This window comes from Salvia hispanica, chromosome 3 (assembly GCF_023119035.1).
Source record: "Salvia hispanica cultivar TCC Black 2014 chromosome 3, UniMelb_Shisp_WGS_1.0, whole genome shotgun sequence".
In the NCBI taxonomy this organism is placed as follows: domain Eukaryota; kingdom Viridiplantae; phylum Streptophyta; class Magnoliopsida; order Lamiales; family Lamiaceae; genus Salvia; species Salvia hispanica.
The window spans coordinates 2,349,706-2,373,832 of NC_062967.1; the positions used below are offsets into that span (position 1 = coordinate 2,349,706).

The 24,127-nt window shown below is 33.8% G+C and overlaps 3 protein-coding genes across 5 annotated transcripts; 2 read left to right on the top strand and 1 right to left on the bottom strand.

Moving 5' to 3' along the window:
• The first annotated feature begins 2,472 nt into the window (after positions 1 to 2,472).
• LOC125211436 (indole-3-pyruvate monooxygenase YUCCA6-like) lies at positions 2,473 to 5,402 on the top strand. Its single transcript, XM_048111227.1, has 4 exons — positions 2,473 to 3,489; positions 4,127 to 4,375; positions 4,505 to 4,627; positions 4,754 to 5,402. Exons 1-4 carry the CDS (start codon positions 2,830 to 2,832, stop codon positions 4,970 to 4,972), a joined length of 1,251 nt encoding a protein of 416 aa, XP_047967184.1. The 5' UTR covers positions 2,473 to 2,829; the 3' UTR covers positions 4,973 to 5,402.
• Positions 5,403 to 14,306: 8,904 nt separating this feature from the next.
• Positions 14,307 to 18,384, bottom strand: LOC125214911 (signal recognition particle subunit SRP72-like). Its single transcript, XM_048116131.1, has 7 exons — positions 18,298 to 18,384; positions 17,851 to 17,944; positions 17,574 to 17,713; positions 16,707 to 17,059; positions 16,220 to 16,316; positions 15,851 to 16,135; positions 14,307 to 15,552 (listed from the first exon to the last, which is right to left on the bottom strand). The coding sequence occupies exons 1-7, from the start codon at positions 18,382 to 18,384 to the stop codon at positions 14,578 to 14,580; spliced, it is 2,031 nt and encodes a 676-aa protein (XP_047972088.1). The 3' UTR covers positions 14,307 to 14,577.
• A 2,117-nt stretch (positions 18,385 to 20,501) lies between these two features.
• Positions 20,502 to 22,289, top strand: LOC125210706. Of its 3 annotated transcripts, none has more exons than XM_048110280.1 (6): positions 20,502 to 20,548; positions 20,809 to 20,863; positions 21,258 to 21,335; positions 21,431 to 21,477; positions 21,572 to 21,797; positions 21,848 to 22,289. In XM_048110280.1, the coding sequence occupies exons 3-6, from the start codon at positions 21,275 to 21,277 to the stop codon at positions 22,129 to 22,131; spliced, it is 618 nt and encodes a 205-aa protein (XP_047966237.1). In that variant the 5' UTR covers positions 20,502 to 20,548; positions 20,809 to 20,863; positions 21,258 to 21,274; the 3' UTR covers positions 22,132 to 22,289. The 3 variants fall into 3 exon arrangements, with proteins under 3 accessions (XP_047966237.1, XP_047966238.1, XP_047966239.1); XM_048110281.1 differs by having other exon boundaries at positions 21,860 to 22,289; XM_048110282.1 differs by having other exon boundaries at positions 21,881 to 22,289.
• Positions 22,290 to 24,127: the final 1,838 nt, after the last annotated feature.

The following is a 24,127-nucleotide window of genomic DNA, read 5'->3' on the forward strand; positions in this document are numbered from 1 at the left end:
GTATTCTCCAGAGGCCTAAAACATATTTTTAATAAATATATAAATATTTACTAAAACTAACCCACCCCCACTCATATATATCTATATGCATACATACAAACACATAAATAGTTTGGGATGTTGTTAAGTTAACAAATATGATTAACACATTATTAAAGCGGTAAATCGAATTTTGTGTAAATTATGGCATGGAAGGAATAAATTCTAGTGTTGGAAAGCATTTATAGTCGAATATTTTGAAAAATGCATACTTTTTTCTTTTTCAAATAAAAAAATATCGGAACTATTGTCACATGGCGAGCAAGATGAATGGACGCGATACTTTCTAGGAAACTCGACCCGATCAATTGACCTGATTCTAGAACAAGCTTGGTGCATATATGTATGTGTCTAATTAATAATTTTTCAACCATGTTTTGTAAGCTATCACTAATGATAAGTTCAATTAGTACCGTACCACATGGTTAATGTTAATTTGGTATTATAATAGTTTATAGTATTTGATTTTTTATATAGGTGGAAAGTAATGTTTAAATTTGAGTGGAAAGTAAAAAAGAAGAGCTAGCTAGGGAAATGGATAGGTACCCAGCCCAGTGTGAATTAAAAGGCCAACGCAATGCCAACCCACAAACTATACTTTTCTAACCAATGAAAAGAAATGAAGGTATATTAGTTTAATTCGACTTGTACTATCGCTAAATTGACTTATAATCTTAATAAGTACTAATTCATTAAAATATTTATATAATACCACTCACTGGGTTTCTTTAATTGGACATCCAATGACTTAATCTAATTTCGCATATGACGAACAGAGTGACGTTATTTACTAATATTGAAATGCAAATGCAACCATCTAATTAATAGTTCTAGCTTATTTGAATTTAACTTATTCATCCCTATAGTGTACCTATTTATATTATAATGTAGTAACTAGTTAATACCGGTAATAACTAGTTAATTCATTAATCACTTTCAAATTATTCTTAAAAATATATAATCATACATGATAATTATTTTTACTAAATTCATACCAAGGGATGTATTCAAATTAAATCATAACCAAATCTTATTAGCTAGATAGTACTATTAAACACTATTATTAAATATTAAGTCATTGGATTGGAATATCTTATAGATATAATAAACCGGTGGGGATATAAATTATTTTCAGTAATGGTATAAGTTATTTTTCTCATTTGATTCGATTAACATAATTAATATGATTATTTATGTATCTATCTTAGATTTCAGGCCATTTTCTTCGTCATATTGTTCATGTGAGTTCATTCCACGACAATATAAAAAATTGAAATTTACATGTGAATAAATATGAATTAAAAACTAAAAATGAAGTACATAACTCACATTTTTCTTGTTGATGACTTGACGTAACAAACTCACATGTCACGTCTGAATTAAAGAAATTTACATTTTCACCAAAAAATCGTTTTTGTTTTTCACACTATTTAATAAACCACATAAATTAATAATAATACTAGTAATCATAAACTGTATCCTGCAAGCTCAGCTAAATCCTCCCACACCAATTTGATACAAATGATTTGTATGATGCATTTAAAAGAGTGAGATTTGGTAGGAATTAATTAATCAAAGTATAGATTTTCAAATCTTCTTTATCATCACACAAAGAACGTATCCAAATAACCATCATTAAATTTGTTTCTAAGATACGAAATCAGTGTGTGTTCAATCCAAACTCCAAACATCACAACCCAATCCAGCCATATCCGTTACTATAGTTTATAACCCAATTTATCACAAATATTGAAGTCAAAACTTAAAAAAAAGTTTCACACATGTACCTATATAAACATTATATATAAACACACAACATATCCTAAGCAAACAAACTATAATCAAGAGAAAACATATGGGAGAAAATCTACCAGTAGTAGCACGTTTAATTCCTTTCATACTCCATACTCAACGAAACATACAGACAAAAGCATCATAATCTAATCCCAGTCATAAAGGAACTGAATTGGGCCTAAATATATATCGTACGAAAGCCCAGATCGTCGCACAGGCCTCCACAACCTCATGTATTCGTTAGATCGATTCACTTTCCTTTCAGACTCCACAAACTATAATCAAGATAGAAAACATACGGTAGAAAGTCTACCAGTAGTAGCACTTTTACTTCCTTTCATGCTCCATACTCAACGAAACATACAGACAGACAGACAAAAACATCATAATCTAATCCCAATCATAAAGGAACTGAATTGGGCCTAAATATATATCGTACGAAAGCCCAGATCGTCGCACAGGCCTCCACACCCTCACGTATTCGCTAGATCGATTCACTTTCCTTTCCGACTCCAGAATCACCTTTTATCTACCTATCTAGTCACTCACTCAACTCAAAAACACACACAAAAAACACACACAACATACACTATATATATGCCCCACCAGCATTAGTTTCTGTTCACCGCTCACTTGTGTAAATCAAAAATCGACTCCAAACTTCTCACCGCTTCAAAATCACTTCAAAATCAACCCTCTCTCTCTCTCTCTCAAACATATACATATAAATAGATACAATTTCCATCTTTGTTTTGAGAAATCGTATTTATTCTCGAAATGAATGCTGATTGATCAGCACCCTACCCATCGCTACCACCTCCAAAGATTCAAATTCAATTCAATCACTCACCCCAACACCAAATTAAACCTCATTCCATCACAATTGGATAAGAATTCAATTAACCCTCTCCCCTCTCTCCCCAACCAATCCCCCAAATTGAAAAACAGAGCAAAATTCAGTTACCAAAGATTGAATTTGATCACTCAAATCAATCCATGGACAATGATTACCTAAGAGAGATGGAGGGAAAATCCGCCCACGACCCCTACACCAAGTCCGCCGTGGTCGCGGGGCCGCTGATCGTCGGCGCCGGCCCCTCGGGGCTGGCGGCGGCGGCGTGCCTGAAGGAGCGCGGCGTGCCGTCGCTGGTGATCGAGAGGTCCAGCTGCATCGCGTCGCTGTGGCAGCTCAAGACGTACGACCGGCTGAAGCTGCACCTGCCGAAGCAGTTCTGCGAGCTGCCGCTGATGGCGTTTCCGGCGGATTTTCCGACGTATCCGGACAAGCAGCAGTTCGTGGGGTACCTGGAGGCGTACGCGGCGCGGTTCGGAATCCGGCCGGTGTTCAACCAGGCGGTGGTGAGCGCGGAGTATGACGGGAAGCTGCAGATGTGGAGGGTGAGGACGGACGCGGCGGCGGAGTACGTGTGCAGGTGGCTGATCGTGGCGACGGGGGAGAATGCGGAGGCGGTGGTGCCCCGGATAGAGGGGATGGGGGAGTTCGGGGGGAGCGTGGTGCACACGAGCGGCTACAAGAGCGGGGCGGTGTACGAGGGGAAGAGGGTGCTCGTTGTCGGGTGCGGGAACTCCGGCATGGAGGTTTGCTTGGATCTGTGCAATCACAATGCAAGGCCTTCTCTTGTGGTTAGAGATACAGTGAGTTTTCTTTTTTTTTTTTTTTTTTTGAATTCATTTTTTTTTGTATTAGTGTATTTGTGCATGGGAGGGAAGGTAGTTATGTGTTTTTTCTTGGGATTTGTTGTGTTGTTACACACACAGTATTGTGTTTTTTTTTTCTATTTTGGTAAAAAAAAACCCTAATTTTTGGTGATAAGGGAAGAAAATAACTTTTTATTTTAATGGGAGTGGGATGGGATTTGGGGAAAAGATCTCTTCTTTTTCTTTTCAGGTTGTAATAGTTCAAGTTCCAAAGGTTTTTTTTTTTTAATTTTAGTGAAGCAACTTATGTTTTTTAATAGGTGCAAGAAAGAGAGAAAATGGAAAAAACAAAAAAAGAAAAGAGAACATCCTTAAAAATGTTGATGTATTGCACTTTCTTGGGATGCTCAAGCATGCGCAAATGGCTGGGAAAAGGGTTTTCAAGATTTTGTATTTTATAGGTGGAAGAACAACAAGTGAATTAGCTGGAGATTAATGTGTAGGAAATGATAATACTAATAAACTCAATCTTTGTATGATTAATTTCTCTCTTTATCTTTTTCTTTAATTGAGTTGAGACCCATGTTCTTTTTTGGTACAACTTTTTTTACATGGGCTTTGTTGATGAATTTAGGTGCACATTCTACCAAGAGAGATGATGGGGAGATCGACTTTCGGGCTGTCCATGTGGTTGCTAAAGTGGCTGCCCATGCGCCTTGTCGATCGGTTTTTGCTAGTCTCGTCATGGCTAGTGCTAGGCGACACCGCCCGCTACGGGCTCGACAGGCCCCGGGTGGGGCCTCTCGAGCTCAAGAGCTTGTCCGGGAAAACCCCGGTTTTGGACGTAGGAACCCTTGACAAGATCAAAAGTGGAGACATCAAGGTACAATTAATTTTGATCAAATCAAATCAAAACGCTCCTTTAATCTTGTCACTCCACTTTTGTACAAACATTCTTTTGCTATTTTAGTAGAGAAATTAATTAATGTATTGTTGATTAATTGATGATTAGATATGCCCCGGAATTCAAAGGCTATGGTATAAATCAGCAGAATTTGTGGATGGAAGAGTGGAAAATTATGATGCAATAATACTAGCAACTGGTTACAAAAGCAATGTACCATGCTGGCTAAAGGTATAATATCGGCTGCCTTCTTTTTACATTACATAGTTTACCTTAAATTTGTAATGCATTCACTACTTCAAAGTACTAAAGAGAAAAAGGCATGTTTGGCTGAATTTGTTTCTCTCTCCTCCTCAGAAAAGTGAGATGTTCTGTGAGAAAGATGGGCTCCCAAAAAGGCCATTTCCGAATTGCTGGAAAGGCGAATGTGGCCTATACGCGGTTGGGTTCACCAAACGCGGCCTTCTTGGGGCGTCTATTGATGCCAAGAACATCGCTGCAGACATCGCGAGCTCTTGGAAGCAAACCATCTCGCCGCCCAAATACTCCCCGAATTTCATGCAAAAACACCTTTAATCTCGATGATGATGATGGCGCCTTTGTTCGGTGTTTCCTCCCTTTTAAGGGTGGGGGCCGGGGAGAGATGGGCTCTGCCCGGCCCTTAATGCCCATGTCGGGTTTTATGGAGTCGTGGGTTGGACTTAAGCAAGAAAAATACGGATGAAAGAAAATTGGAGAATTTTTGGGGGTGCTAATGTTTGAGATACAAGGATTGGTACCAAAGGAATCTCCATGAAAAATTAAGGTTGATTTTGTTAGGGTTTATAGTAGTAGTAGTAGTAGGTGCAGTACATTTTGTACATGGAAATTTTCATCTCTAATTTCATTAGTGATTTATTGACTTTTAATTGCTAGGTGAAGAATTCTTGAAAGTGGATGGATTGTGTTCTCGAGTGGTTTAATTATATGTTAATTAATTTTTGCAATGCCATGCTTTTTAATTTTTAATTTTTTTTGGTGATGTGATGAGGTTGAGAGGAAGAATGGTTGTTGTGTAGGAATGTGTAGAAGGTACACAATTAAAAGAAGATGGTGAAATTTTGATACCAAAATTGAATTGTGGCTCATTTAGTGCAATTTTAAAGAGTTGTGACAAATTGGATGGAGAAATGATTGCTATCCCCAGTAGTAGATAGGACCACTAAAATTAAAGAATTAACCAAATTAATGTGCCAGACTCGTCAGATTGTGCTGTGCCAAGAAAATTAAAAATGGTAGACTTGACTATTTTTTTTATATGTACCCTTCAAATTAAAAACACACACATGCATCAACAAGTTTAATTTTGTAATATTTGGTAGTGTAATAACTAATTAACAAGTAAAAACTAGGAAACCGAAAAGTATTAATCATGTGTGGATCCAAATTTATATTGTAATTTTGCTAGTATCTAAAATAAAATTTGAATTCGTTCAAACAATTTTGTCTCATTAAATAACTTGGCACAAGACTCCTCTTTAGCTTTGTAGTATAACTTTTTTAGTGATATAAAGTGATCTTTTATGGTCTGATGCTGTGATGCATATAAAGGGATCGATTATAATATTAGTATATATAGAATTCTAAAAATAGCTTCGTCACATAGACCCAACCATTATTCGCAACTTATTTGGATATTTCATACTTTGGCACCATTATTATTTCATCACTTATACTCCCTCCGTTCCACAGTAATAAAGACGTTTCGTTTTGAACTCTCGTTTTAAAAAATGATAATAAATAGTTAAAGTGGAGAAAGAGTAAAATAAGAGAGAGAATAATGTAGTGAAGAGTCTTATCTACAATATTCTCTCTTACTTTACTCTTTCTCCACTTTAACTATTTGTTATTATTTTTTTCAAAATGAGTGCTCAAAACGAAACGCTTCTGTTACTGTGGAACGGAGGGAGTACTAAAAAATCGATTTTGTTAAAGAAACATTTTGCAAATTAATTGAATTCGGAATATAATATCAAATCTAGTGTGGGGGTGCTTAAACTAGTTTAGTTTTAAATATCAAAAGGGATTAACAAAATTCCTAATTTGCCATATCATATCGATAAAGAATAGCTTTTATATGCATTCATAATAATCTTCCACGTTTCGATTGTAGCTAAAGTTTTTTTAAATATCAAAAGGTGGAAGAGAAGGTACACATACACCCATTAAAAAAAGTATATTCGTTAATTATTAAGCCATGGGCTGAAATCAATCAATATAAAAATGATATGAATTCAATCTACCACTTTTTTAAATTCCCATCTCATAAAAATATCTCTAGCTACCTCGAATTTCTAGTTTTCTACACATATCCACCAAACACAATCTTGATAACATTATTTATCAAATTAATTTTAATTTTATGTAGTATATCTTTACAATATGAATATGACTATTTTGATATGCATAGAAAACGACAAAAATTGAAGAAAAAAAAAAAAAAATCACCTGCATTTTATTGTTGATTTTGCGTCTCTATAGGTCTTCACTAACTAATTACTCTTTAATAAAATATTATAATGAGGGTTATGATTAGTGTTTTTTAAAGTAACTAAGAGTTCATTGAACCTGAAAATACCAATTCATGCATAGGCCGAAAGAAAGATGGTATCCTCTTTTAAGGCAAAAAAGAGAGCATGTCCTAAGTTAATCCCCTTAATTCGGTAAATTGTGTTCTTCTTTGGCAATATTTTTGGCATCCACTTCATTTTCAATAATTTTAGTACTATATGCTAATATCTACATAAAAATTTAGATTATTAACAAATTCTCTTATAATTCATAAAATATTACGGAGCATGGATAAGAAAAAGAGAGGGAAAAAAAATCAAATTATAAAATTACATGCAATTAAATATGGTAGAAGTAAATGAGATGCCTCCACATAACTAAATAGAAGTAATATGCAAAGATATAGTATTAAATTTTGAGAGAGAAAAGGGAGTTTAATTCGGGTAAAGTGTGATCACTTAATGTGTGCTTTGTTTTAGTAGTAGTGCATATATAATCTGATTGCTAAGAGATTTGCCGGTTCCAAAATTAACTTTTTATTTAGGTGGAAGACTTATACTATAAACAATTAAACATCCTCGATTGTTTATAATGTTGTTATATTTATATATGTTATATTGTTTTCTCACATCAAAAAAGTAATATAAAATGAAGTATGCAAAACGAAATTCAACCTGGAGCTGGGCATTAGAAGCATATTTCTCAGGTCTTTGGATAATTCCCCGAAAAGAATTTTAGTTTTATTCTTTCAAGAATTACACATGCTTATGAAATAGTATCAACTGTGAGTTAATTGTAAAAAGTGATCTTATTCTTTTAATGTAGAAATAATTTATTTTTTAAAAAACACAAATTTTGTGACAGTACTGCGTGTGAAAAAAACTAGTAGTAATTTTAATAGTTTCGTGCACTTTTAATAGTGTGTGTGCTTGCTTACATCGTAGTTCACAAAATATATATGGAGATTGATCCATAAAATCAACCGTCTAGAATATTCTCAATTAATATTTTTTTTAAAACACCAAATTCCGTTTAAATGTAACTTTAACCATTCGATTAATCAAATCGAGCTTTTGAAGGGTAAACTAAAAGGGAAAAAAAAAAAAGAAAAGGCACCTATTCTACACCTATTTACTAATCACACTATGAATGGTTAAAGAAAATTGTTAACAATAAATAAATTGGGCTACATAGATATTATAGGCCCAAAATAGGGGTTGGTAAGATACTAGGTGGTCTTTCTTTGCATGCTATGAAGCCACATGCATATTTTTTTCTTTATAGTTCCAAAATAAAAATTAGAACATTACAATAGTGTAATGAACATGCATGCTTGCACTTCTCAGCAACTTTTGTGTGCCTACTTATATAACTTTCTCAATAAAAAAACATGGGTAAAATCTGTCACAACCCTTTTTCTCTTCTTCAAAAAAATTTTCTTTTGCCCTTCCTTGGAATATTCTTTCTACAAACTTGACGGCTTAGAATTATGGTTCAATTTTGTTTATAGGTAAGTTTAGATGCTCACTCGGACCCTTTAGATCCTTTTTAGTATGTGCCCACTAGGATCCACGTGTTTGTGTCAGGTTCGACTCACCACTCATGTATGCCTTTGTACGTGCCAGATTATCTATAGGTTTTTAATTCTGTATAATCAGTCAGTTAACATTATCATCAGTCGATCACTCACTAGATGGTTTCTAATATAACAACCGGCGGATATACATGCCGCATTCTTCTATATATCTTTGTTTTAGGTCCTAACGAGTTAAGTAAGTATCCCCATTTGTTAGTTGGACTTCAATTCTTCACAAGTTGTGGTAATCAAATGATTTGAAAGACCTAATCTTTTGGGGTGTAATCCCAATTACCAAACCCTAATATATTGCTTTTAGAAATAAAATCTAGGGTTTTGAAGTACTTTTGCAAAAAAATAAAAATGTAAGCACAAATAGTGGTCCAAGTGCTATAGTCCTAGAGTACTATTCATTTTATCCACATGCTAATGATGGAGGGCACTATTTTATACACCTCTTTACGTACGCACATGCAATATCAATAAACCATCCAATTTTTATTTGATTTTTTTTAAAAAAAATGTATGCTACATTTTGTACTCTTGGTTTATTTTACGAATAAAGCAAAATTTAAATTTCTTTGGATTTTTATTTATTGTGGTCCAACAACAATTTATTGTATGAACTGTAATATATAAAAGAATTGTGTTTGGGGTGAGGGGTTATGGACCATATTGAATTGGTGTCAGCATCATATCGGGTAGATGGGGTATGTTATTTGTCAATGATGATTGAAATATTCTTCGTGTAAAGAGTACAAAATTTAATGATTGGGATTAATTCTTTGTCATCATGGTTTATTTGATGAGAATGTTTGTCATAGCTCATAAATGTATGCTTTGGTTTCTCCATTGGAAGAATGCGTTTTATGCGTAAATATACACATACGTTAATTATATAATAATATTATATGTTTGAAATCGGGAAAAGCTATATGGCCACATATAATATAATCCGAAGGCGGGATTGGGATAGGCAATAAGGGTTATGCAAGTGCCTGAACCAAGGACCTACGGTCTATGGAAGTCGGGGCTCATATTCGGTCAATATTGGATCAAACAAAACAATAGTATTGGTCGTAGTACCGACCTTCTAGTCCCTAATGAACACACGATCGATAATGTTGGAAGATCATTGAGTCCGTACACTATTAATCTATTATGCATATTCTCTTGAATTTTGATAAAAATACTTTATGATGAACTATGATATGACTAAATAACACTAGTATTTTTTTGAAATAATATCTGTATTCATAGCATTTTATAAATGACAATGAAAGAGTTGAAAGAATTGAAAGCTCAACTATAAATGTTAGTAGTAGACAAGGATATCATCCAATTATTCAGCGAGACATCGTCTATTACGTACTACTAGTTAAGTTTTTAGAAAATTAATTATTTGGAGGATACATATATAGGTCGGAATTGAGGGGGTTTAAGCACCCCTTATTCAAAAACATTTTATTATATGCATAATAAATAAATTAAACATGTTTAAAAAGGGCATAATTTTCTAAGTGAAGGCGTGAAAATTAGTTAAAATCAGTAGAAGTCAAGAAGCATGAAAACCGACATAAACGGGTGTGATTTCAACGTCCCACATTAATCCGTAAAGAAAATTGAAAATTATACATATAATTAATAAGTGGGTTCGTCAACTCTCCTATCCACATATAAACCAACAATTTTATCAAAATCAAATTATTGTTGCTATCAAAGCTCATTACGCCGTCGTATTGCTACTAACTAAGCACGATGATAAAAGGTCAAATTAATCTCTAGTGAGTTAGGTCGGTTCATATTGGGAAAAACAATTAAATTAAGAAGCACTATTCTAATACTAGTAAACTTTAATCTCGTGCAATTACTCACAAATTGTGCAAAAGAGGTAATATTTGAAACATTTGCTAAAGAACTTGAAACATTTGAAGCTGAATCATGATTTTGAGACATTTAAGACTACATAGATTGCGTGCAAGGTATTCCTATGTAGAAAGAATTATATGTGGTATCCAAATTATGCAGTCATTACTTCACCAATTAATTAAGATATCATGTAATTTCTTTCTATTATTAAAAAAAGTGCATTATTTTAAATTAATTTTGCGGTCCAGCGGTATCAATGCAATTTGTGGAGGCTCTGAGAAGGATGCTGACAGGCCAATTAGTGCCTTGAGCATATGATATTTTTCTTTTATTTTTACCCCTTTAGGAATTATATTTACTGATTATTCAAATTATAAAAAATATAAAATATTCAAATTAAAAAAGTGAGCTGTGTTTTGAAATATTTAAAAATTAGTAGTAGAAAATTAAATTTGTGTAATTTACAAATTGGATAAACCAGGGTCTATTTGATGACATGGAAAAGGTAAGAAAATAGACATTTATTGGGCTTCTTCTCATGTTTGATATCGATGACTAATTCGCAGGAGGCCCGTGAATAATTATGATATTATTTCATACTCCTATTCCTATATGAACACTAAATTTTATAATAAAAACTTAATTTAATTTTTATAAGTATTAATATTACATTACTACTAGGGTAATTAGTTTCAAAAGTATTGATTCAATTTAATATTTTTGTTACAGAAAAAGTAAATCAAAATATTTTTAAATACATATAGAACTAATATATTAGTACAAATAAAAATTAAATCCATATTGTTTTTCTTACGATTGAGAAATAGGAGTATAATTTTATGTAACTTCAAATAATTATATTGATTTAATTAGTAATACATACTCCCTCTGTCCCACATTACTTGAGTCATTTCTTTTTTGCACTCGTTTTGAAAAAATAATAATAAATAATTAAAATAGAGAGAAAGAAAAGTAAGAGAGAAAATAATGTAGAGAAGAGTCTTAACTATATCATTCTCTTTTACTTTACTTTCTCTCCACTTTAATTATTTATTATTATTTTTTCAAAACGAGTGCAAAAAAGAAGTGATTCAAGTAACATGGGACGGAAGGAGTATTAAAATTAAATATATGAACTAATCTAAAAAAAAAAAACTAGACTGCTTTAATAGGTCAAATCATCGAATAAAATCTTCATGAAAAAACCACCAACACATTAATGCCAAATGGTAGACCATGATACAAAATGCCACCTAATGTCAAGTTGATTGTCAACTAATAACAACATCAACACAACTAATCAAATTAAGCCCAAACAACCACTAGTTGGTAGAGGCTCCCATTTATAGAATTAAGTTTGAAAATTCCCAAAAATGACCCAAACCCATCACAAAGAATCATAATTTCCAAGAGCTTATCATAACTATTTGTATAGATATAATGTGATATGTCCTTTGACTAAAAATAGACCCCATGTTGAAATTATTGTATTTTTCACAATGGCCCACAAATTTTTCCAGTATCTTTGGGGTGGAGAGCAAGAAAAGAAAGCCCTTTATGCATAACATGCAAGAAAAGATCCATACATCATAGGCGCATGTAAATTGATGAAAATGACACATCATGAATTCATCATCATCTTCACACATAATATCATCAATGCCTAAGATCATCAGAGAATATACAGATCACCACCATTTCACTCACCTCACAGTGTGTGTTTGTGTGTGAAAATTATTATTTTAGGGACCAGAAAGACCACTTTGTGTTTATTTTATTTTTTCTAAATAGGATTCAAAATATCCTTATGATCATACTTCATTCCACTAGATTCTTAAAGTGCAAAAAGTGTATGTTTTGGTGTCCCCAAGTTACTTACACCTCTAGGTCAAAGTATTGTATATGAAAGTTCATTTAGTGTCCATACCAATATTCGGGAGTTTTTGTTTTCAATGCAAAAAAAAAATGCTCAAACTACTAAAGGTAATTAATGAGTGGTGGTTTTTTCATCGAGACACCCAATAAGAATATGCTAAGAACAAAAAACATAAGCCAGATACAAAGCCAAAAAACGCCTTCATCCACGTTCTATACAATTTTATAGTTGTCCAATCAAATATCTGGTGGTAAATAACTCGAAATCGGCACAATCCAATACCTGAGATCCGAATGGACAACCGTAGGCAAGCCGGGGGACAATAAAGATACAACACTAAGGCAAGCATAAATTAATATGCATAATTTTGTTATATACATAAATTAATACTATTAAAAAGTAAAACAAACTCAAATCGACTAGATTCTATTTTGATACCGCACTATTAATTTGATGGTGGAAAATCTATATAATATCTATCTATCATTACACTTTATCTGTCATTTGAGATACTTATCTCTCAATATCTTTCCTTTTTACTGCCTTCCCTTTTTCCTTCTACGGAAACAGATAATTCAACTAACAAAAGTTGGTGTTTTTTTCTTAATTTTTCGAATATTTTTATCTCTTTGATTGGGACACATCTTTTGAAGACATGGAATCTAAAGTATCTGTCGAAAGCCCGTGTTCGAATTTTCCGAAACGATCTTACAAATAGTGAATATTCCTCTCCCTAAAAGGTATCTTCCTCGATCAAAAAAAAAACAAGAAAAATGAAGAAAATTAATTAATACTTAGTATAATTATATAGTTTGTAACCTACTTTCCTTCTGTTAATAACTTGTTTGTAGCATTTCTAGAAATTAACCACACAAACACGAGTTGCTATTTTGATGAAAACAACTTTGTGATACTTAATTACTCATAAAACGAATCTTGAGTTTTTATGGAAGCTGTTTCACTATTTAAAGTGTAATTTGGATTATCGTTGCTTTGGTTATGTTGGCTACTTTATTAGTCAAATGTCGTGGCATACTTTAATCATGTAGGCCACTTTAGAGGTTGATTTTTAATTAGATGCAGAATTAAAATGTGGGTAAATACTATTTTGCCAGCTATTTTGCAATTATATAGTAATACCCTGTAAATTACATGAGACAAATAAATCATAAGTGTATGTTGGTTGGTTCAAACTTACTACTAAGATATTTATTTTCGGAAATTCGTAAAATAATTATATCTACATTCTAATATCCAATTGCATATTTGTAAGGTTGCTAGTTTTATATTATGTGTGAATCTGAATATGAACCCACCTTACAAATTGTAGAATTATTTTAAACCTAAATATACTACTCCCTCCATCCCATAAAAAATTCACACTTATGAACGACACAGGATTTTAGGATGTTTTATTTTGTGTGTTAAGTAGAGAGAGAAAATATAACATTTATATTAATGTGCGAGGGAATTTTTAAAAAAAATGGAAGTGTGACATCTTTAATGAGATAAACTAAAAAAGGAAAGTAAAACATCTTTTATAGCACGGGGGATTACATACTGTGTGTTCATAGGTTTTGGGCTTGTATTCACTAAAGAGTTTTGCAGATTTATAATTTTGCAAATTTGTATTTATAAATCACAAGAAGCCCAAACTTTCTGCAACACACAATCAAATCTTGGGCTGTTTGAAACCCATTTCTTACAATCATAAATTTACGACCACTTGACTAAGAAAATTTGAAATAGAAGTTGATAATTAATTAACCCCAAACCAATATCTATATCAATTATCAAAAGATAAGATTGAAATAGGGGTGCTGAATTGGGTGCCCATATGTACCCAACACAAAAAGTTGGGAACCCTCACCCGTAAACCAAAGAATATCCCACCCGATACCCGACTTCGTATATTTGGGTCGGTGTGGGTAATACCCGATAACTGCTATCCAATTCGACACCCCTAGGCAAAATCAAACTATAACAAGATAATGTAACAAGGCATGTCGTAGTAAGATTTAATTGGAAACACAGAAATGTCCAAGTCCAACTTACCAAAATAAAATTTGAAATATACGGTTCACCGGTCTGATTGATCTCACTGTATTAGCATACACTACAAGTACAAAATTAAACAAACACGAAAAATGTTTTGGCTAATCACATCGAAAGACGAGTTAATTAAGTTCTATGTTTGACGTGCTTACTACTGAGGAATACAAATATGATTAACCAAACAGTCGAACTTGAAGAATTCATCCTTTCAAAACAGTACCTGATTGTAAAGGCAAAAGTTCAGGCTCTCGCTAATCAGTTCCTCGATTTCTTCCTGGACTTCGAGGAAGGCTTGGTTTGTTCTGTGCTGGCACTCTGAGATGTTCCTTTAGAGTTGGTCGTTTGGCTAGATTTTGAACTAACAGTGTATGCAGCTTCTTTACCGACTGCACCCTGAGAACCCCTGACCTGTGCTGCTCTCTTATCCTTTCTCTTAGGCCTATAACTTGACCTCTCCCGCTTTGGCAGCCACCTTTCTGGATCTGGTGGAGGACCAGGGTTTGCAGGGTCGAAGCCTTTCGGGTACTTGGGCTTCCTCTTTCTTTTCTTCTTTGTTTTCTCCTTGCTCTTTTGTTCGTATGCCTCAGGAATGCCTGCGATTGGCCCATTGTCAACGTGCTTTGCACCAGAAGTCTTCTCCAAAGCATCCACATCGATTCCCTTTAGACCAGTAAGGGGTTTCAACTGCTTCTCATAAGATTCCGCCTTTGCAACATCTGTATGAGCAGCAGTCTCAATGAGACCTACCAAAGCGTCAATGCTTTTATGGGTTTTAATGAGCTCCTCAAACAGACGAGCAGCTTCGTTTTTCTTTCCATGCCGGAGCTTAAATAAAGCAGCCTCTCGCATGATGACAGCAAGTTTATTGTCTTCAGCCATGGCATTGGACCACCACTGTATTGCAGAATCAAATACAGCATCAGCTCCATCTATGTCTCCAGCACGTTCTTTGAGTGCCACGATGGTAGCAGTCGTTGCAGGCATGTGCTGAATATCTTGTATTTTTAGCAGTGACTCAGCTGCAATTTGAGGATGGCCAGCAGATGCCGCAACCTGTGCCCTCGCAAGCAGGATAGCGTTTGACTTATCAGGAAACTTATTTGCGAAATTCCCAAGTATCTCCTCGGCCTTATTGGCTTTGTTTTCTCTCACATGCACAGCAGCTTGGAGAAGCACTGGCATAATACTCTTCGGAAACATGGTTGGAAGTGCAGAAGCAAGTTCTCTAGCCTGCATATCGTTTTATAATTAGCTAAAGAATCACTAGAAACTTCTGATAACAAATTTCTCAAAATAAAATTAATAAGGATAATGAATAAGAATGTAAGTAAAACTATATAATAAGAAAGAGAAAAGAATTACCACTACATTAAATAGAAAGAGCAATCTCAAAAAAAATTGAAAATGCATTTTCTGACTACCGCATTAGAATGAAATATATTGGCAACATAAAACATTTATTGCACAGTGCAAAATTTGAACAATCACAAAATTTATTGAGAAAGAAGGGCTCTCGTAAATGCATTACCTGATCCAACTTGTTTGAATGTAGTAGTAATAACAAACGGTTAACATATATAGCTTCCCTCTGCTTTGGGGAGAGCTTTAGGTCAAGGCCGCTAGCAAGAGAGAAAGTAGGTCCATCACCCTTCACTATTAGCTTATCAAGCTTTCTCAATCCATCTGACACATCCTTAGGGCCCTTCAATGCAATAAGGTTGTTTTTTGCCACCGCAAGTGATGTTTCATCTGCCAAATTTTTCTTGATAAGAGTAGAGTAAGCTTCTAGAGCTTCTGGATTGTTTCCTAGGACCTGCAAAAAAACATTCAGAACCTGTTAGATTACTCTACGACAAAGGGAGATACAAAACAATGATAATATTACATCGCTGAGAACCTGTTGAACATATCCTAGTTGAACAGCTACAGGTGCCAACTCGGTTTCTATGTCATCATCCAATAAGTTCTCTTCCATCAGTGTTTCCTGGCCAATTCTGTATGAAATAAGTGTCAGCTTAAGTATCATGCAGATTCTCAATTTGCATGATTTCATGACAAAGTGCAGGCAAGTCTCTGAGGAGTTTTAAGAGTGTTACTAGATCTACCCAGCATGAAGTGAAAGGAAAAAATGTGTCCACGTGCAACCTCCTCGTTGCAGGAACACAGTAGTACTTAGCCCAAGGCAGAAAATGATAAAATTCGACTTCCACACATTGTCTACATACAACTCATTGTTGTAGGAACAAATAAATAAAAGCTCACACTTTTCAGTTTCATGTATACAAATTCACAATAATGCTCTACATCAAATTCTGAAATGACAAACACAAAACCCAAAATTGTTTAATTGATTATTAATCGTGGTTCCTGAGATTGTACATTACCTTCGAGCTGACAGCAAAAGTTGTTCCGCATCTTGAAGCTTGTTTCTTTCTATCAAAGAGCAAGCAACATTGTAAGCCAATTCGAAACTGCTTGTTGGTTTAAGTCTGAGAGACTCAATTGTCCCCTGGACTTCGGTAGCCCTCCCAGCAGTTACCAATGCAGCAACAAAATTGATTTCTAGAGAATCTATCTTGGACTTCTGAAGATTTTGATACACTGATACACATGCATCCATTCTTCCTAAACGAAATAAAATCTGTGACTCTAACAACATAGCTGCAGAGTCCCCATTTTGCCCTTTCAAAGAAGTCAAAGCTTCATCCAACTTATTTTGTCGATATAAGCAGTATGCCTATTTAGAAAAAGGAAAAAGACATTAATCTCTGAAACATAAACCCTAAATTTGCCCTGTTAAACATATCATCCTACTATAAGAGCCGCAAACAGTTTATGGATACAAAAAATCCCAGCTGCTGAAACCGGAAAATATGAACAGATACATACGATGATTGCAACTTTGACTGTAAATTAGCTCTAAAAAATCACTGAACTTTGAGATTCACTAATTTGTGTAAAATATTAACTCAGTAGTCTGACATAAACAATCTAATGAAGATAATTTATCTTAACGAAAGTTGTTGATTTTTTCAAATTTATCAGACTCCTGAGAAGGACTAGAAAGTAGAAAGTTCTAACATCCATAGCAAAAGGATCATAACACCACCCACAACTATGCCAAACTTTCTAATGCGATCAGCTGCAATCAGCATTCGTTTACAGTTAAGGAATTTAACTCTACACATTGAATAGGAAACTACGCAACAATGAATCCGAGATCAAATCTACAAACAAATTCATCGGAGTACCTTGAAGAAAGTTAAATCTATTGAAGATTTCCTGGACAATTTTTCAATTGCTGACAAAGCATCATCAATTTTGTCGTTTTTAATCAGAGCCACGACTTTGCACCGAATCGCATCTTCATCTCCCGGCGCAATCGAAAGAACTAAAACAGCAAACATAGACCAAATTAGATGAGATTTAAAACATCAACAAACAAAAATCAATATTAGCATCGCGATTCTGTATACGAAATATGTTAACTGATATGAATGCGGAAAGTAGTTAACTGAATCTACATACCTTGATCGGATACCCTATATTTCAAAACAAACTTAGTGTAGATAAAAAATATAGTTACTATAGATTCGGACGAAGGAAATTTATAAACTAAACACTTATTAGCAGAAAACAAAAAACTTTAGCCAAACATAACAGAATTTTTATATTTGAAATTCGAAGCCCACGGCATTACGTTATTTTTTTACTATGTTCATATGCCTCATCATTAATACTAACATGATGTGTTTTACTCTTACCCGTGAAAGTTATAGGCTATCTCAAGAACATGAAGTGTTTTTCTTTTAACATCATTACTTAGAGTATCTACAGTGGTGACTAGCATACGGACTAGCCGCTAGTCACCGGCAGATCCAGTGTAGGACAAGGGGGTCCCAAAACATGTCTATTTAACTATATATTGTAATAAAATTTTCAATGGAGCTATGTAGTATAGTGGTATAACGTCACTTGCTCTTTTAGAAGACCAAGGATCGACTCTTGGCTCTCGCAGAATCGTTTCTTTTTTTCTTCTTCCACAGGGGCAAAATTATACATAGAGTCATAGATAAAATTTAAGAGTTTCAAGAGGGGCAAATAGTGAGAAATTACAACAAATTAAGGTGGGGCATTTGCCCATGCTAGCTATGAGCTGCATGCATCCGTCCCTGGTCTCCTTGTCCGTGCGCTTGTCCACTATTGTGGGCAGACGACGGACAAGAGATAGGACGTCCCATTTTTTTAAAAAAGAATTACTTTTTTTATACTCAATATTTATTCGCACTATTTCGGCCCGTCCCAAACTACTTACACTAATTCTATTTTAAGTTAGAATTAATGCATTTAATTAATATGTTAGATTAAGTTAAGTGTTTTTTTATTAAGTGATGTCTTATTACTTAAAATTCTAATTTAATTAAAAAAATCAAATAAAATTAACGGCCTAATATGGAAAGTGCGAGTAATATGAGATGGATGGAGTATTATATACAGGGGAATATGAATTTTATGGTGAATATCATCAAATTAGTCACGGGTTGGTTGAGTAAAGTGGAAATCTCATTTGCTTTCATCCTGTCTCTTTTATTGCACAAAATCAAACAATAATGGTTTAGGATCTCTGCCAAACTGAGATAAATGGAAACCTATCCCTAATCATTCAAGATAACTAAATAGAAATTGTGAAGCTCTCAATTAGGTGCACGTAGCATAAATTTGAAGGGAAACATTAAATATTTTTACGATATTTGGGCATGTAACATGGAGTGATTTATTTATACTAAAAATTAAATAATGATTGTTTTGATAGATTTAATAATCTTCTCCTATATATTTATATATTGCATGTACATGATTGCTAAGAATAAAAAGTATTTGTCCCTTAGAAATAGAATATATAAAAATGATATACTCCAGAAAATAGTATAAAAACTAAAAAGTGACTACTTTCTGGCCAAGAGAGAGTATAAGTTAATTTTAATATGATCTGCAATAATATACTCCAATTTTATCACATACATATTGCAATTACCCAAGACTAATTATTGAAAAGATTGAGAACGAATTCCGAGTTGTGTAAAAGCGAAAGTATTGGCGAAAGTATAATAAGGTAGACATTGATGATTGATTTGAATTGAGGGGCTTAGATGTTATACTATACATGGAATTATGATGTAACAATGAATTAAATGTTGAGCAGAAAAATTCAGGTATCAACAAACTAGTAGTATATTTTTGCAACAATAATTATTCAATGTTAATTCATCTATGTATGTACCTTTGACCAGTAATTGATAAAAATTTACTCACTCTGTCATGAAAAAATAGGAGTAATCTTATTTATGAATGATTTGAAAAGGGTGAATAATCTCAGATTCTAATGGAGCTTTCATCTCTTCCTCCAATATCAGTTTCTTGGTTTTTAGAAAACAAAGCATTTATGTACTACATCTCATGTAAATATGTTGACATGAAAAAAAAAATAATGAAAATACAAATTCTATAGCTCCAATTACACATCTTGCACTTATCAATTTTGTGAGCCAATGATATAACTACATGTGTAGTATGGTACGTCCATTAAATATGTTTATGCAAAATATAGAATTAGGTGGCTTTAATTCATGTATTTCCCCACGCTAAAATGGTTACAATGAATTGAAAAGTATCGACTGAATCTCCATTTTGTTGGCAATTAAAACTAAAAATTAATATTAGAACTATCTCATATCGGTGTACAAAGAGAACTGAAATTAGTATATAAGTCTCATGGGCCCTCCTTCTATCACCAATTGGTTTTAGGTTGGAACCATAAATTTCTATCATTCCAAATAATCTCTCACCACCCATGGATTAAGTGTCCAAACATGGATTCGTGATTATACGCAACCAGGATTATCTGCATTTAATTTAAGTTATATGCATATGAATTAAGTTGATTGAACCATTTTGAATAATCTCAAATTCTAATAGTAGATTAGTAAGTACTCCCACTCAGTGAGTCAATTATCCTTCCATTAAATTTTTATGGGAAATGAGAATTGACGAAATGATTAGGGACACAATATGTTTATTGCGATTTAGTATCATTTCACATATTCATAATCCAAGAAACAAAAGCAGTCAATTAATAATGTACATTTGAATAGGAATAATGCATTAGTTAAATTAAGAATTTTAGTCTGCTGGCTGTGGCTGCTGCTTGTTTATGTTCTTCTAGCTAGTAAGTAGTAGTTTTTCTCTATAGTAAAGATAATCGATGTGCTTCTCGATCTCTTTCTTCTCATTTGGATCTCCCACACTCTTTCATTTTTGTTCACTAAGTTTCTTGTCTAAATATTTTAATTTGGTGACTTCAATTTTTGGAATCAATTTTTTGGAAATTTACATCTCAAGAGTTCTTGCTTAAAATCATTTTATTGTTTTCTTGGGGTAGAGTTGTTGAGATCATTTCATCCATTATGTTTAATGTTTGATTTATAGGGAGCTTTGGTCTTGCTGAGATTTTCATATCACACTTCAAGCTTTGATATTGAAGGTAAGTCAATCTCATACAACATGTATTTCGGTTTTATATGGAAGTATATGTGAGTGTATGTGTATGTGCTTTAATTGAAAAACTTATAAATATTTTTGTTCCTTTTTTTGAGTTCGCCTCTTTAGTCTGCTAGCTCCTGCTCCTGCTTGTTTATGTTCTTCTCGTAAGTAGTTTTTCTCTCTAGTAAAGATAATCAATTTGCTTCTCCTTTCTTCTCATTTGGATCTCTCACACTTTTTTTTCAAATTCATAATTTCTTTAAGTTAGATTAAGCAATACAGATTTATAAGTACTAAATCACACAAAAATGTTACAACCATACCACTCTCTCTCGTTTATACATACAAACTGTAACATCATTAACTGAAGTTTGGATGCTTGTGTAACAATATAGACGGAATTGCACACACGATGACGACCATTTGGAACGGTCTCCTCATCTTCGCCTTCTATACCCTCACACTTTTCTGCGGTAGGTACTCACCTAAGTAGTATCTCTCTCATTATACATGAGTTTTATATGATCAAATAAATGGAGTAATATTTATTTCTATGTTGCGCAATCAGTTGCTGCTGTCCAGGCAGTGCCATATGATTACTCGTACACACTTGCGGTAATTATAGTATTGTATACAATTTTTTTACTTTCTAACTCATAACTAAGTTTCTGTTTTGGTAATTAACGAATTGGTTTGGATTAAATTATAGTGTACGCCGGTGCCCGAGGTACCACAGTATGACGGGGGGATCATCGTGAACCCCTTATTTGACGACGGACTAGAGGGATGGACGTCGACCGGTGGTGCAACATTAGAGTATGCAAAATCGTTTGACGGGAATAGCTTCGCCATTATTTCCAACACAGTTACACTTGGATCCGATGGCATTTCGCAGTGTTTCAACGCGGAGAATGACAAATTCTACACTATCTCAGGTAATTGATTACAAATACATTTTCATTATTGATGAACTGATTGATTTTAGCAATATTTACAGCGTGGTTCCAAACAAGTGTAGATGAAGCTACGGCACATATAAAAGTCATAACAAGCACCGCAAATCAAACGGCTAACTGGATTGAGCAGCTCAGGAACGGCGGCTACGATGGTCCCCTGGGGATTGGCCTTGAGGGCCATTTCGGAGTAGTGGAGCCAAACTTCGCGTACATTAGGGCTTCCATCGATATGCTTCACGCCGCTGCACTCCCGATATGGATCACCGAATTCGATGTCCCTACCCTACTAATGTCTTGGACGGTAACTTTATAATATTTTCTTTCTCAATCTCATCAATAGTAAGCTACTGTCTAAGGGGCTTCTTGGTACGATGAAATGGAATGTGATTGCTACTTCCATTCTATTCATTTGCTCGGTGTAATAGAATGCATGAGTGAATGGATGAAAATGCAACGGAAATTGACATTTCATTCCTATCTTCATTCCATTCCAACCTCGTTCAATTTATCTATAAGAGCCAACAAACTAAAATCATAGATATAAACAAAAGTGGCGCTGAAATTATTACATTTAGGTTTCCTCTTCATGTTTGCCGCTTTAGAAGTCACCGCCATTGATGTGGCTCCAACTAAGTTTCATTTGATTAATGCATTGACCGACCCGTCTCCGTTACATCTCAGTTTTCGTATTGAAAAAGATGATTATTATGCAAGGAATGAGATTTTGAAACATGGCGAGACACTCGATTTGGAGCAAATTACAGGTCCCGATTTTTTTTGTACTTTTAGGCGAGGAGAAGGAGAAGGGGCTCAATCTATATCTAGAGCTATTTACCTGGGATACCGAGACTCATCTAATCCTAATTTTAAAGGCGATATATATTGGAAGGTTGAAGATGATGGAGCTTCTCTGAGCTATGATAACAATAATTATGGAGAAAAGTATCCTTGGGGTCCAAATCAAATTTAATCATGTTAAAAATTCTATCATTGCATCCTTGTTTATCATGCACAATATATAAATCTCCATCACAATATAGTGATTATTCTTATTATGGCATTTTGAATAAAGTTTTTTGAAGCTTTGCTTTGAGTTCTTTTTTCTTGTTTTGATAGATTTTTTGGTTTGGGATATAGTACTACTACTACTACTTAGTTTGTTGCTATAATTTTATTTTACATTCCTTTGTGATTATTTCTGTTGTTTTCCTAAACTTTTATACGGAGCGCACTTTTTTTTCATGTATAATGAACGAATATTTAATTTCACCTTAAATATAAAAAAAATGTTTGAATGGTACTTCCTCCGTTCCATAGTAGTGGGGGTATTTCTTTCCGTCACGAAAACTAAGAAAAATGTGTGTAATATATTAAATAAAAAGGTAATTAAGTGGGAGAGTGGAAAAACTAGAGAGAATAAAGTAAGAGAAAGAAGAGTAAATGAAAAGAAGTATGTTGATTTTTGCTAAAAAGAATGACTTCACTGCTATGGAACGTAACAAAATGACAAAATGATTCCACTAGTACGTAACAGGGGAAGTATCACTTTTTCTAGCCTTATTCTCACTTTTTTTAGCTAGGGTTTGAATATTTAGGTAGTGTTGACTGGTCAAACAAACAGATTGGAGTCCACTCTTGATTTAAATGTAATTTTTAGTGTAGATATGGTGTATGGATCTATGTCTCATGCATAGTATTTCCTGTACTGATCCAAAACCATGCCTTTCTCTCTTCCTACCGTCATGACCACCTCTCTTTGTTTCAATTGAGATTATTGAGAATTCATTAGAGTGATTGAATTTAAATTCAATATTTCACAAATTTCTCTCAACTTAGAAATTGTGAGGATGAGGAACGATAATTTGTTGTATAAAAAGAAGACAAGTGTTGTTGATTTGATTAGAAATAAGTGAGGAACATACTGTTAGAAATTACGGAGAAGGCAATAAACAATGGTATGATGTAGATTTTCAATTAAGAGAAAAAGCTATGGAGAATTGTGCATTTAGATTTTGACTGCTAGAATTGAGCAATACCGAAGATATCGATGTTGGATGAAGAATTTCAGATTTGAAACAGAAAAAAAAAATATGTGAAAAGTAGATAAAGTTATTAGGTATTTTAAAATCGAATTGCTTATTTATTGTTTTCAAAATATACCATAAATTAAAATGAAACGGTTGCTTATTAATTGTTTTCAAAATATAACATAAATTAAAATGAAACGGTGGCTGATGGAGTTACGTTTCATTTATTATTATTATTCTATAAAAGCCAACAAACCAAATGCACAAACATAAACAAAAATG

What these genes read in the sequence shown, in the direction of transcription:
- LOC125210706 (XM_048110280.1), top strand. Translation starts at nt 21,275, where the DNA reads ATGACGACCATTTGGAACGGTCTCCTCATCTTCGCCTTCTATACCCTC. An exon ending in ATTACTCGTACACACTTGCG is followed by an intron (nt 21,478 to 21,571) that starts GTAATTATAGTA and finishes ATTAAATTATAG; the next exon opens with TGTACGCCGGTGCCCGAGGT. An exon ending in CAAATTCTACACTATCTCAG is followed by an intron (nt 21,798 to 21,847) that starts GTAATTGATTAC and finishes GATTGATTTTAG; the next exon opens with CAATATTTACAGCGTGGTTC.
- LOC125214911 (XM_048116131.1), bottom strand. Translation starts at nt 18,384, where the DNA reads ATGTATAATTTTGCCCCTGTGGAAGAAGAAAAAAAGAAACGATTCTGC. An exon ending in CTTTTGCTGTCAGCTCGAAG is followed by an intron (nt 16,317 to 16,706) that starts GTAATGTACAAT and finishes TATTTCATACAG; the next exon opens with AATTGGCCAGGAAACACTGA. An exon ending in ATTCAAACAAGTTGGATCAG is followed by an intron (nt 15,553 to 15,850) that starts GTAATGCATTTA and finishes AACGATATGCAG; the next exon opens with GCTAGAGAACTTGCTTCTGC.
- LOC125211436 (XM_048111227.1), top strand. Translation starts at nt 2,830, where the DNA reads ATGGACAATGATTACCTAAGAGAGATGGAGGGAAAATCCGCCCACGAC. An exon ending in CTCTTGTGGTTAGAGATACA is followed by an intron (nt 3,490 to 4,126) that starts GTGAGTTTTCTT and finishes TGATGAATTTAG; the next exon opens with GTGCACATTCTACCAAGAGA. An exon ending in TCAAAAGTGGAGACATCAAG is followed by an intron (nt 4,376 to 4,504) that starts GTACAATTAATT and finishes ATTGATGATTAG; the next exon opens with ATATGCCCCGGAATTCAAAG.